The sequence below is a fragment of the Scleropages formosus genome, chromosome 2, assembly GCF_900964775.1.
Source record: "Scleropages formosus chromosome 2, fSclFor1.1, whole genome shotgun sequence".
Taxonomy (NCBI): Eukaryota; Metazoa; Chordata; class Actinopteri; order Osteoglossiformes; family Osteoglossidae; genus Scleropages; species Scleropages formosus.
The window spans coordinates 43,041,073-43,055,536 of record NC_041807.1 but is presented as its reverse complement, the minus strand read 5'-3'; the positions used below and the strand labels follow the sequence as shown (position 1 = coordinate 43,055,536).

The window sequence follows — 14,464 nt, the reverse complement described above, 5'->3', positions numbered from 1 at the left end:
TCCGTCCACCGCACTCCTTCTCCGTCCTCTGTCCACCGCACTCCTTCTCCATCCTCTGTCCACCGCACTGATTCTCGACCCCCTGTCTACCGCACTCCTTCTCCGTCCTCTGCCCGCCGCAGTCCTTCCCCACCCTCTGTCCACCGCACTTGTTCTCACCCCTCAGCCTCCGGCTCTTCGCAATTCTTCTTCCAGTATTGTCAGGTCATCGCCACACACTTTCATTGTAATCATAACACTCAGTCAGTGTAACACAAGTCCTGTGAACCGCGTCTCTTCTACGTCCCCGTGCGCAAGGGGAGGAGAAAGAGGCGTTCTTCACCACCCTGTTCGTGGGTACGAAACGTGGCGCGCGCAGAAGCGCGAGGGCTGCGGGACCGAGCGGAGACACAGGAATGTGCGGAGCGGCGCGCGACGTCTTCTGAGGCAAGCCAAGGCAAGCGAGAGATGAAAAGAGGCACCTTCCACCTGCTGGGCACGCGGAAGAGCCCGTCGCTGTACGACGCCCCCGTGCAGGAGGTGAAGGAGACAGGTGAGTCAGTCAGTGTCGCGAGGAACTTCTTGTCGAGGAAACCTGTCAGGTGCAGAACTGAGAAGGGCGTCGTTCCTGGGCTGGTGTTTCGCCTCGTTACCGTGTGGGGAGACGGTGGTCGGCGCGTGTCGCTTCAGAGGGACCGACCGACCGGGGCACCTTGAATCTTGATCATCATCATGTAGAGTATAATACTAACTAAATATGGGACAGGTGAGGTGACGGGTCGCGGACTCACAGCACCGCCGAAATTAGAGAGTGAACCGCAGCACAGACTATATTATATTGGCACTTGGCTCTACCTACACTTTTCTTTTATTCATTCATTCATTCATTCATTCATTCATTTATTATTGATTTTTTTATTTTTTTATTTTTTAAATCAGCCATCTGCACCTGGACCACCCAGAGGCTCCTTTTTCTCCCTTCTTGTTTTTTCTCTTTCCTCCGTGACCAGTTCGCCTACTGTCCAGCTCTGGTAGTTACCGTACACACTAACTGCAGTAAATTACTGTACAGTATAGCCAGACTTTGTGTTATTTATGTTACTGCTTTGTTCAAGCGCTCTGTGTCACCGTGTGAGAAGAACTCTGAAAAGAAATACATGCATAGAATAGAATAGAATAGAATAGAAATTGTTTCACAGAATCATTTGCTCATCTCCACGTCACACCATTCACGAGCAACGACAGAATCTCCCAGGATAGGCTCCGGACCGCTGCGACCCAGACCAGGACAAAAACAAAGTGTTTCCAAAGTGTTTCCAAAGTCCGATATTTCACAAGTATGATGCGGGTTTTAAACGGGCTGTCAATAGTGTAAGACTGTGGTAAAGTGTGTAGACAGTGAGGAGCTGTACACCATACGTTTCACTTTCGTTTTGTAAGGACAGACACCGCTGTGTTTCCGTGAGCCACATTGAAGTGCTTTGCCTGCGGTGTCTTCTACCTTTCTTACCGTTCGCACGTGAGATGCTCAGGAGACAAAGATCACTGGCTGAAAAGTGTGAGGAAGGAGCCAGCTGCCACAGAGTTGAGCGCTCATGACCGGAACGCACCCCTTGGTTGTGCAGTTAATACCACCGCCGAAGAGACATGGGAAGATGTCCCGACGTCAGACTTTTGCCGAGAAGCTTCACTCTGACACGTGTGTGACACAAGGAAACGTCCTGCAGGCTCCTTGTAGACTCCAGGTGCTGACGTTACGGTCGGTGTGGTGAGAGCAGGCCTTCGCCCAGGTCCTGCCTCACGAGCCGTCACTCATTATTGGCCTCGTCCCTTAGGCACGCAGTCCTTATTGGGGTTTGTATGCGTTACATCTTCTGCACGGTGCAAACATCACACAGAAGAGGATGTCAGCAACGCAACCTATCCCTCTGGCCCTGCCCTGTATTTATCTATTTTTGTATTTTTTTGCACCATGGTCCTGGAGGAACGTTGTTTCGTTTCCACCGTGTACTGTACCAGCTGTGTAAGGCTGAAATGACAGTAAAGCCTCTCTTGTCTTGTCTTGTCTGTATGAAAGGATGAGAACAAGCAGGAGAGGAAGGAGCGAATCACCGCCTCCTTTCGAAACAGTGCCGTCGGAGGAGCCCAGTGAAACCGGTGTCTCTTAATCATGGCTGTTCAACTTGATGAGGCAGTTTTTCTGGCTTCGTTCCCAGCCCTTGTAGCAGCACCAAGGCGCTTTTGTAGCGCTTCCTCTCAACACACTCAGCAGGAGGGTGTCTCGCTCTGGAACGCAGGAGGTGCCGCATTCGTCGTATAAATTTAGCAAATGAGCACAAGCCAGACCAATAGCCCTGTCAGGCTCCATTTGCGTTCGTAGTGCAGAGTGACTTGGGGTGCTGAACAGTAGTCCAGACTTGGTGATCGGTAGGACAGTTGGCGGCTGAGGAGAGGAAAACAAAAAAGCCCCCACCCACGAAGAAGAGTGTGAAAATACATGCTTGGGAGTACAAGTGCCGGCAGCTGCAGTTCTTAGCTCTTTTTTAAAAATTGAACCGCACCATCCCATTTTGCGCTCGAGATCTGCATAGACGACACAGGAGGACAGCGCCATGATGTACTGCTGTACCGTCCACGATTTACTCCGCCTGGCCCAGAGCCCTGTGCACATGGGACAGGCCCTGAACCACTGCCCCGGCCGGGACAAGTGGTTAACAGTACTCGGCGAGTGAGAACGAGAAGGCCGAATCATTTCATCGTCCCCTTGGATTGTCCACTGTGTCCACGGGAATGTGTCCCGACAGCCTGAGCAAGCAGCCGTGTTACCCTGGTACAACGTAGCTAGCTTTGTGGCAACAGTGTATTTTATACGCATATATACATATATAATGTGACGCGGCCCTCCTCCATGACTGGGTACCAAGTCCAGGCGCCTTCGAGATGAGACGCACCACTGACATACAGGCTGTCGCACGTCTGTCGTCAGGCAGGCGTACCGGGTGTCACGCGAGATCCCTCCAGGGCACCGGTGACGCCGCAGTCTGCCAGTTCTTCTTTCTGTTGGCTCTCGTCAGGCCGTTCCACAGTTGGGTGACGCTGCCCAGCCTGTGTGCTCACATTTTTATGATTCCACCCAACAGTCGCAGAGGTGACTCTGAGGGTTACCACGTTGACAAGATACTCACCCACAAATGCGAACTGAATTCCTGTCACTTTCACAGAGTCATCTTGAAACTTCTTGTAGCACAGTTGCTCTTTCAAAATCAGCTCTACTGAAAAATCTTTATATCACACTTCGAGTGGAAGGAATTTTGAAACATGTTTTTTTGTTTTTACCGAGGCTGAACTTTGACACTCTACTTATGAGCACTATTGGGAACGGAAGTCTGTTCATAACTAGAAAGTGTTCTGAAGTCCACCCACAACAACACAATCAATAAAGGCTTAATAATTCAGTTTAATTTCTCAATTTAGTCATGGGTCACATGAAGCCGTGATGAACTAAAAATTGCTGTAAGACTTTTGTGTAGTTCTTCTATTTGTGTCAAGAGCTCATACAATGCAGGAACTCTGTTCCTCGGTCCTGGAAACACTGGGTGTGCGACCCGATGCGACATGGACGGGACACCAGTGTATTTTATCGTGCCTCAGTAATACAAAGCAACATTAAACTCAAGTGTACTTTGGAAGGACTGAAAATAAAAAGCGAGTAGCGCTGCTGTCTAACAGCGCCTGGGTGGTGCGACAGGACGTGGGTTCTATCCCCACTCAGTTTGTGTGGAGTTTGCATGTTCTCCCCTTGTCTGTGTGGGTTTCCTCCAGGTGCTCTGGTTTCCTCCCACAGTCCAAAGACATGCTGTTCAGGTTCCCCCATAGTGTGTGAGTGACATAGAGAGTCAGTGTGTGTGTGTGTGTGTGTGTGTGTGTGTGTGTGTGTGTGTGTGTGTGTGTTCCACTGATGTATGGATAAGTGACTCAGTGTAAGTAGTGTATCTAGCAGTGTAAATCACCTTGGTGAATAAGGTGTGTGGGCTGATAACACCACATAGAGTTCATTGGAAGTCGCTTTGGAGAAAAGTGTCTGATAAATAAATAAATGTAAATGTCTAATCTACAGTTGACCCTCCCATATCGCGGCTTCGATTTTTTTACGGCTCAGCAACAAACAATTAAAAGGGAATTTTTTGGGAGCTTTGCGGCCTGTGGGGGAATGTAGCACGCCGAGGCGGTGAGAAAAAGGGGCAGAGCCCAAGGGCAGCTGCCCACAGCTGAGACTAATTGCCGCCTCTATTTCTTCCCCCGGGGCTCCCAGTGAGGAGAGAGTGAGACAAGAGATGAGGAGGAAGCACACAGCAGACGCACGCCCGATCACCGTTTCCAAACCCCGTTCCCGAGCCCCACGACGACACCGCAGTCCCCGAAGTCCTGCCCCCGAATACCCGTTCCCGGTGCCCCCGTCCCCCCCCCCCGTCCTCTGTCCTTGCACCTGAGTGAATAAAAGGAGCACGAGCACTCACCTGAGCCGGCCTCTGTCTGTTGCAGGGAAACTGCGTAGCACTGCGGACGAAGTCATAAATCATAAGTCATAAGTCATAAATGCATAAAATATATGTATAATATTAAGGTATTTCTGTCACGTCAGGCCGAGAGAACTGGGACGGAAAGACCCAAGAGCGGAGTCGGGGTCGAGTTCTCGGTATCGGGGACAAGCGGAGGGTCGGTCGATCGGCGATCGGAGTCGAAATGAAGATCCGTGGACGTGGTCGGGAAACAAAGCTAGGGGTCAAAACCGGAGAATGTGAACTGAGAACTGGAGATGCGTATGAGCGAGGAGTCACAAGGAAGGGCGGTTGTCCCTGACGAGATCCCGCAAAGGTACGGGAGCTGAGGAGGGTCTTTTAAAGGGTGAGCGGTTAATCAGGTGCTGGAGCAGAGTCAGGTCTTGTTGGTTGAGTTATGCGCGTGGACGTGACAATTTTATCATTTAATACCATAAATATACACACAGTTTTTTTTAAGTTAAATTTTGTAAAAAGTTAGAAAAAAAACTGTGGATATCCACGAATCAGAACGCCACAATGGCGGACAGCGGAAGCCTCCCTCAGTCCCCCCCCCCCCACGACCCCCCAGCTGGAGGTGCTCGCTTTGTTCGCCTGGGGGGGGGATGAAAATTTTGTGCGGTTTTTCCACATTGCGAGGGGGCTGAGCCCCTAACCCCCGGGAGGATGCGGGAGGGTCAACTGTAACTGAAAATATGCAGAATGAAATCCTTCTAGAATACTCTCCCCCCTCCTCTCCACCTTCTTAGTTACTTCTACTCCCAACTAGTGTCAAAAAGCCCTCTTTGCTCTGCAACAGCAAAATTTCAGGCAGTACAAAGAGGAAAAATTCGATTCAACACAAACGGAAATGTTTGTGCCTTCAAACATTTGTAACTCAGGTGTTTGTAACATGAGGTGCAGGTGTAATTGTGGGTGACTCAAACGTTCCTGCCGACGTGTTTTGCGTCAGAGGTCGTGCTTTCGGCCTCCGGAGACCCATGGCCCGTGAGACTCCTTCTTTCCATCCGCTGACACACCAGCTCCTTTGTCCTGAACATCGAGGACTGTGGGCTTCTTGCAACTGTTCTCCTGGATGGAATAAGCATTTTCACTTCCAGGAAGTGTGTGTTTTATGACCAACATGGAAATAGATGGATCCTGTTTTCTGCAATATCATCCTTTCATCGTTTTTGGTGTCAGTCTCTGTCCATGAGACCATTTAAACTGCCTTTCACACCAGAGAATCAGTCCACCCGAGAATAAATTTCAAAAAAGTAATAAGGACGAGTATAAGAAAGGTAACTTCAGGTGAACCCTTTAAGCTCTCAGGTCGACTGGCCACTGCAGCGCCCATCATATTCTCCTTGCGTCCTTTTGTCCACACAGCGGACTTGTTCACCAGGGAATAACTGTTGACTGATGCTGCACTGGTATCGGCTGCTTCAGCGAGGAGCTTCTTATTCATGGCTTCGATGTAGCATAGTTGTTCAAGTTGCTTCTTAGAATGTTCTAATAGAGATCCAGAACTTCCAGCTGCACTGGATTGCCCACAGGACACTTTGTCCTGGGTATCCTGTCATCTGCTGCTTCTGTGATCCTACTGCACATAAGAAGCTAACACAGGGTAGAGTAAGTACCACAAATTGAAAGCTGACTCTTAGTGAACACTCACAGGGTATTCGTGTTGGGGGTGCAGACGTGGTGTATCATGGTCTTCTCACGCACGTGACGGGAGGAATTTAAGCAAACGTGGGGAGAACATGCAAAGGCCACACAGAAAGAGTTGCATTTGAACCCTGATATGAAGCTACAGCCCAGGAGCTGTGACACACCAACATGAACCACCGGAAGAGTGAAACAGGTGTCTTCCGACAGGAGCTCCAGGTTTGCTCCACCTTGCCGCTTCACCGATTGCTGAGGTAGCACACCTGGCTTCTCTAAAGCTCGACATTCACAGCAGTCCTTTCAGAGGGGCCAAGCTAAGTGTGGCCCTGGGGTGTCTCTGGTGCCCTCTCCCAATGCTCTTATACTGTAGGAGACGTGGTGCAGGTCTGAACTGTGCGTTCCATCGTGGCCCTTTTGTGTTCTCTGCTGTGTCTCCTGTATTCCCCTGTGGGACCCTCCATCTACTCTGTGCCATGTCTGCTCTGAGCTTTGACTGCCATGAGCAGGTTTTCAGAGGAGGAACCACAGGTTTGTCCACATTCTGCTGCAAGGAGAGCGGGGATGGAGGTGTGGTGCTGTGCTAGTTGCACCCTGGGTATGAGCCATGGGGAACGTGCTTGGTCAGTGCATTCGTGGAGTCGGTTTGGTGGGGCTGCGAGCACCAAGCATCACAAGCCACACCTGACATGAACTATGCAGAAGCAGAGAAGGGGAAGACAAGAGCTCTCCTGCTGAATGGGATGTGAATGAAGGTACTTCGCTGCTGGAAGCTCAGAGACTGACGGGGTGTCGAAGGAGGCATCTCTGCGTAGCGACGTCTTTGCTTGGGCTGAGGGAGGGATGACAGGTGTTCTTCAAGCCTCACGATGTACAAGAGCAGATGATGGACACTGATCCTGGGGAGGGCAGGACACCACAGGCAACTGCTGAAATTCTGAACTCTCGATTCTCTTACAGCTTCAAGCAGAGATCAGTTCTTGGCCTTAATTCAGCGTTATCGGTACCATTTATCAGTATCATTTATTGGTACGGGGGGTATGGTGGCACGGGAGGTGCGGTGGTGCAGCGGGTTTGGCCTGTGCCTGCTGTCTGGTGGGTCTGGGGCTCGAGTCCCGCTTGGGGCGCCTTGCGACGGACTGGCGTCTCGCCCTGGGTGCATGTCCCCGCCAGGCTGGGCTCCAGCTCTCCGTGACCCTGCTCGGGACAAGCGGTTTCAGTCAGCGTGTGATTTATTGGTATCGCTTATCTTTCTTATTTATCAGTACCATGTATAAGCCTCATTTATCTGTAGTATTTACAGGACTCATTTATTGGTCTCATTTAGAAGTACCACTTATGGGTTTCATTTATCTGTATCACACACACACACACATTTTCAGAACCGCTTGTCCCATACGGGGTCACGGGGAACCGGAGCCTACCCGGTAACACAGGGCGTAAGGCCGGAGGGGGAGAGGACACACCCAGGACGGGACGCCAGTCCGTCGCAAGGCACCCCAAGCGGGACTCGAACCCCAGACCCACCGGAGAGTAGGACTGCGGTCCAACCCACTGCGCCAGTTATCCATATTATCTGTCAGTACCATTTATCTGTATCACTTATCAGTGCTATTTATCGGTATAATTCATCAATATTGTGTACGACATTTTTTTCCAGTGCAACTCACAATGTTAGGCATAAATGCTATAATACTGGCAGTAATTTACCCATTTATGCAGCAGGATAACTTTTATTTCATTGGTTCAGTGTAGCGGTGAACCGGAGCCTAATCCAGCAACACAGGGCGCAAAGCTGGAGGGGGCACACCCAGGATGGGACAAGCGGTTTCAGACAGTGTGTGTGTGTGTGTGTGTGTGTGTGTGTGTGTGTGTGTGTGTGTGTGTGTGTGTGTGTGTGTGTGGGTGTGGTTCACTGTAAGTACCTTGATCAAGGGTAATACAGCTTGAGGTGGAGCTCAAACCCCAGACCATCAGATTGCAAAGCACCAGCTGAAACCCTCTTGTCACCTGTTTCCCTGAATGTTGTAATAATACAGTTTTAATGAGAACCGATTAGAGATAAGATGAGATAAGATGAGATAAGATAAGATAAGATACTTTTTGGTCTTTGTATGCAATACAGGGAAATTTTGTGTGGCAACTCTCAGAAGAACAGCAGCAGAAAGAACACTTGAAATAAATAAATAAATAAGAATTGGATTGAAACTTTGGAGTCCTTAGTCCCTAGAAGCCTTGGGGGGTTGGTTTTGGGTTGTAATGAAGACAGCAACTGGCTTTTGTGAATCAGTTTTCTCTGGTTCAGGAGGGTTGTGATGGAGGCCACAGCTCTGGGGAAGAAGCTGTTTCTCAGTCTGTTGGTGCGGGATTTTATTGTTCTGAATTGTTTCCCAGACGGCAGCGTTTCAAACAGGGAGTGAGCGGGGTGCGTGGTGTCCTTGGTGATACTGTCGGCCTTCCTCCTCAGTCGGCTAGCATAGGTAGCGTCCAGGTTGGGGAGCTCCGTCCCGACGATGCGCCGGGCCGCCTTCACCACGCCATGCCTGTAGGCCATCTCCTCATTGTCTGAAATCAGCCCCAACTATTGTGGTGTCGTCTGCAAACTTAATTATGGAGTTGGAGGTGTGGAGGGGGGGTGCAGTCGTGGGTGAGGAGCGTGAAGAGGATGGAGCTCAGCACGCAGCTCTGCGAGGTTCCTGTGTTTAGGATGGGGGTGGAGGAGGTGTGGTTACCAATTCCGACTTGCTGCGGTCACTTTGTGAGGAAGTCCATGACCCCTGAGCACAGAGCGGAACCGAGGCCCAGGTTGTTCAGTTTGCTGACCAGTTTGTGAGGGATGACAGTGTTAAATGCGGAACTAAAGTCCACAAACAGCATCCTCACATAACTGTTTGGTCCCTCTAAGTGTGTCAGAGCGGTCTGGAGAGCTCTATTGTGATGGCATCCTCTGCGGAGCAGTTTGCCCAGTAGGCAAACTGGTGCTGATCCAGATCAGGTGGGATGATGGTTCTGATGTGTGAAAGCACGAGCTTCTTGGAGCACTTCATGACTATGGGTGTTAAGGCCACTGGGCGACAGTCATTCAGACACTTTACAGTTGGTCTCTTGGGGACTTGCAATGATTATGGAGGATTTAAGGCATGTTGGAACAGCAGCTTGTTGTAATGAGAGATTGAATATTTTAGTAAACACCTCTGTAAGTTGGGCACAGTAATGAAGGCATAACAAGAAAGCGGCCAAGTCAGGAAACACATGTCTGCTGTTATACTGTAGAGACGTCACCTCCACTCCAGCGCAGGTTGTTATGGTTACGGAGAAGTGGTTTGCAGGTTCAAACCTCGGGGATAACGGTTTTCCAGCCCCCACCAAAAGAACTTAACTGTAATTACAGTAACGTACCCAGACGAATGAAGCATGAAGAATATTCCCTCTTCTGTCCTCTCCCCAGAAAATGTGGTCCTGGATTTGGGCTCAGCTGCCATTCCCGAGTCGGGCACGGCCCGGGTGAAGCCGCGGCCCACCGTGAAGCACCACATGGCATCTGCTGTAAGTTCTCTGTTGCTCCTGTCACCTGCAAAAATGCTGAAATACAAATGTGTCTTCTGTTACCTCCTGGTGCGGTCAGAAATCAAACCATACAATTCCTTATGCTTAAGTTGCTCAATAAAGTACATCTATTATACCTACATTTATGTGCTGTGGGCGACGCTGTGAGCCTGGCTACCATATGACCCTGCTGTGGTTGCAAGCCATCTGCACATGTGTGTGACATCTAACAGTATAACAGCTCTATCGTAACCAGAGCAGCGACACATGGCAGACAGTCTTAGAACTTATTGACCGTGGCACATAAATATACTCTATATGACTCATTTCTTCTCAGCCTTGATCCTGGGCAAAAAGTTTTCTGCTTAGCTTTGAGTTCAAACGAAAATCACAGGTCACCTGCAGCATCGCTGTGTCATGTTTTGTATCACTGTGAGAGAAACACGGAGACCCTGTAGTCCTCTGTATTGCCATGAGCGACAGTACAGAGCCTGGAAGACAGTGCAAAGTGCAGTGCAAAGCGTGAAACACGTTCATTGTAGAAGTTTCATCCAGTCATATTCCCATGTTCAATCAGCAGTTGCAATAAATGAAAAAAATACTGTTGTAAGAGACTGAGTTCACAAGGAGAAGAGTAGAAGCTCTCAATCGTGGTCCTGCTGCACTTTACGGGCTGCTGATTCCTGCTGCAGTAAAGTATGAGAAAACAGAGCCTTCTACTACGGTAGAAATGGGACATTTGTATGGTTCAAATGTACTGGCTTTTCAGAGTTTAGCAATGGCACATGAAGCCTACACACGGTGCATACAATGATGACCACCAGGTAGCTCTTAGGCAGCCCACAGGTAGCTCACTGGCTGATCACAGGTAGCTCATAGGTAGCTCACAGGTAAGCTCACTGGGAAATGACAGGTAGATCACAGGTAGTTCACAGGTAGCTCATAGGTAGCTCACATTGTGCTCCTGCTCATTTCTCTCAAGAGCTGAGGAACTGGCTGTGATCTTGTCAAGGTGAAAATGATTAAAAGGTAAAAATATCCATGATATGCGGTGAAAGTGTGTGTGTCTATCAGGTTTCCCTCAAGAGTGTACCACTCGAGGTAAAAAGGCATACCTCTGAGGTTAAGGGTGTGTCTGTAGACGTAGAACGGAGTTGTGTGAGGAGCTCCCTGGTGTCACCTGAGAAAGAGAACCTCTTTCTCATGAAACTGGAGTCCCTGTGAGGTTTCTCCCCAGGTGAAATGCATTCTCCATGTTTCAGCCCAGGTGACCTCTTCTAGGTGTGGACCAGGGCCACAGTAAACTCTGCCACTAGCTGTGTGAAGCACAGGAGTTTGAGGGTGTGCTCCTGAGGAAATCATTGTTCCTAGTTCCTCTCGCTCCCCAGAGGCCGATGGTAAATCTGGAGACACCCAGAGAACCCTGTAGCCCTTTACCTTGTCTGTCACACCTGTCAACTCACCTGTGACCAGCAGCTGTGTGACCAGTGTGCCTTTGGTCCTGTTTGCCAGTCTTCCCCTGATGACCTGTATGGCTTGGCTGTCCCAACTCCGACAGTACCCCTCCTGCCTCCGGCCAACGGTGCCACACCAGCAGGGAAAGGTATTGTTAACACTTGGTTGCACATGTTAGCTTCTCTATAAGGTCATAGAGTCTTCCACTTCCTGTATTGAGAAGCGCACACATTTAGGATGTAACTGAGCAAGTACTTGGTGGTTTTCATACATTGTGCTCATCTGCAACATAAATCTTGAGGTAAAATGCATTCATATTAATGTCTCAAACAGTAACTTTGAGTAGGTTCTGTTTGTTTTTTCTAGCACTTGATCTCATGACTCACCACCTTCTCTCATGTTTCAGCAAACATGAACATGTTACGCAGTGGAAATTCTGGTCTTCAGGCATTTGATGGACAGGACATCATTCCTCCACCTCCACCTATGGAGCCTCCACCCCCACCCCCTCAGAAAACCCCTCCTGCTCCAGTTAGCTTCCCATACCAACCCTCAGTTCCTCCCACCTGGCAACCATCATCCCCAAAGCCTCAGTCCATCTCAGTGATTCCACCTCAGAAGTTTCTTACAGATCCATCCAGCACCAGTGCTTCTCCATCTGGTTCATTCATGCAGTCTCATGGTCCAGCTTCTGCTAAACATGGCATTGTGACCCCCTTCTCACTTCCTGATTTATCCATGGGGCAGTCACAACCCACGAGTCCCAGGATCCAGAAGGTTCCCCCTCCAAAGCCACACAGGCTTTCCTCCATCTCCAGCCAAGATGGGATTACACAGATTCCAAGCCCAGTTCCACCTTCCCAAGATGCTGCACCATCCAGTTTCAACCCGCAGAACAAGGCTAAGCTGTACAACATAGCCAAAACCAGTCTTCTGAGTAGCCAAAAAGATGTTGAACCAAAGCAAAAGCCCATACTCTTACTGGAGGAGTCTCCTTCAGATCCATTTGTGGTTCAAGCCAACAATAAGGCTCCTACTCCTATCAAGGGTCAAGAGTTGGCTGCCAGGCAGATTGCTCCTAATAAGCCAGCCAAGAGCAATGCTGCAGAAGCCCAACTGCAGAAAGACCTGGCTGATGTCACGGACAACCAGATGGCCCCTCCTCCGAGTGGCACAAGAGAGGCTCAGCAGTTTCCTCTCCAGGATTTGGCATCATCTGTGACTTCAAGTAATTCCAGTGGAGCCACTCAACCCATCCCAGAACATCCTTCCAAGCTGGTGGAGGCTAGCCCAAACTCGAGCTACATCATGACCCAGTCTAGCAAAAGACACAGACTGGAGGGTGGCCAAAAGCCATACTACCACAACAGAGGAAGCAGGGCCACAGGTTTAAAGGAGAAGACCACCTCACCCATGAGCCTTCTGCTTGCTGCCAAAGAGAGAGAGAAGCGCAAGACCTTTGCCACCTCAAACAAGCAGGCTGAAACCAGTGCCATCGGTGAGGCCTCCTTTGTGGGAATCAGCCTAAGTGATACCAGTCATCTTCGGTCATCTTCCCCATCAGCATCTACTGTTTATCATGTGGAGGACTTTCCAGGACAGGGAGAGAGCCAGGACACAGGCCACTCTACACCGTCACCAATCCCTCCATGGGAGGAGGATGCTGTGGATTTCATCCCTCCCCCACCGGAATTCGCAAACTCTGGGGAAGATATAAGGGACGAGTCCCCCCATTGTGGACCACCCCCTAGCTTAGTGCCTTGCCCTCCCCCTTTGTGCCCAGCTGAAATTTCCCTCTCAAGCCTCACACTGTCTGCAGAACCCAAGCAATCCACAAAGGTGTCATCTCCTAATGGTCAGCTTGAGGCACCTTCTGCTGCAACCTCCCTTTCTGACAGCCAGAAGACCCTCCAGAGCATCTTACAGAAGAAGAAGCTGGAGATGGATGAGAGACGTACTACTGGTGCAGAAAAATGGTCACAGTCTCAGTCAGACAAAGACTGCGATACCTCTGTTGGGCAACGCCCTACAACCGTGAAGGAAAACGAATCGAACCCAAGAACCCTGCCTTCACAAGCACACAGCCTTGTCCTCAGTGAGCTGGAGAGCAAAATATCCAAGAAGGTGCTCAAAACAGCCAACAGGTACGTACTGTCCAAGACTGAAGAACCTGAAGGCTTAATCTGTCTGCATTACACTTTGTGGTTGTAAGAATGAAAAATGTGCCACTACTTCCTGTACAAGAGCACAAGCTGAAGTTACACCTTTACATGTTTATTCTCCTTCGGTTCCGATTTGGTGAGTTATGACTGGCAAGTTTTTCCTGATTTTGTTTGCTCTCGTTACTCTGACAGTGAACCTCCGTCAAAGCAGTCCTACGGCATGACCTTCAGAGTGCAACCGGGATCAGAACAACCAGTCACCATGATCAGGAAAGGAGACTCTTCATGAAGATACAAGAAATCATGAGACCACAAGACATGCCACTGTGTACCCCTACGTGTTCACTACCATGGCAACAGGTGTTGTTGATGGGGGTCTTCAATGCTACAAAAGACAGCTGAATTTACCAGCCTTCTAAGAACAAGAAGACATGAGTTGCCAACCACTGGAGAAGAAGCTAACAAAGCGGGGGTAGCTGGTAGTGCAATCGTTATGGCTGCCACCTTTGGTTCTGAAGGTTGCAAGTTCCAATCCCCCCTCTAGCTGTAGTACCCTTGAGCAAGATACTAACCCTAAACTGCTCCAGCCAGGAGTCCAGACAAAACCCCCAGGACAAAAACCTCCTAGGGGGATTTTGTCTGAGGGGTTTTGTCCTACACTCGCTCCACCAAAATTACCCAGCTGTCTAAATGGGTAAATTGCTGTAAGTTGCTAGAAAAGCATCCTGTAAATGCAAATTACATGAGACTGTAATCCTCTAAAGAAATTTTGTGGGAAAAAAAATATAGAGCATGTGTTTACTTCAGAAAAGCACCGTTTTTAGTCTTTGTGTATATGAAATGCTTTGTAAAAGTATTTTTACTCAATACACTAAATAATGGCAAAGTTGCGAGATCTCTTCTCTGTCTCTGGTATTTGTATCTGGTATAAATATGGTATGGAAAGAAGGTACTTGTGTCTGTTCTGTGCAGTTATTGTATCCAGACACACAAACGTGTTGTTTTCTCATTCTAAAGTGTTTGTAGTTGTGCTGTAGCAGCGAACTCAGGCCCGATGTGAGCGCTTCGCACTTTATTGATTCTTCTCCCGCCCGGCGCTGGTACCCGAACAGCGGGACT

The 14,464-nt window shown here is 49.4% G+C and overlaps 1 protein-coding gene across 1 annotated transcript; it reads left to right on the top strand.

The window, feature by feature from the left end:
• Positions 1 to 320: 320 nt before the first annotated feature.
• Positions 321 to 14,043, top strand: LOC108931224 (uncharacterized protein C6orf132 homolog). The gene is made up of 5 exons (XM_018746872.2): positions 321 to 532; positions 9,631 to 9,728; positions 11,241 to 11,331; positions 11,590 to 13,327; positions 13,538 to 14,043. The coding sequence occupies exons 1-5, from the start codon at positions 448 to 450 to the stop codon at positions 13,632 to 13,634; spliced, it is 2,109 nt and encodes a 702-aa protein (XP_018602388.1). The 5' UTR covers positions 321 to 447; the 3' UTR covers positions 13,635 to 14,043.
• The last annotated feature ends 421 nt before the right edge of the window (positions 14,044 to 14,464 follow it).

Excerpts from the sequence above, each read along its gene's own strand:
- LOC108931224 (XM_018746872.2), top strand. The coding sequence starts at position 448 with ATGAAAAGAGGCACCTTCCACCTGCTGGGCACGCGGAAGAGCCCGTCG. Across the intron at positions 533-9,630 it reads GCAGGAGGTGAAGGAGACAG|AAAATGTGGTCCTGGATTTG; the intron begins GTGAGTCAGTCA and ends TCCTCTCCCCAG. Across the intron at positions 9,729-11,240 it reads AGCACCACATGGCATCTGCT|TCTTCCCCTGATGACCTGTA; the intron begins GTAAGTTCTCTG and ends CCTGTTTGCCAG.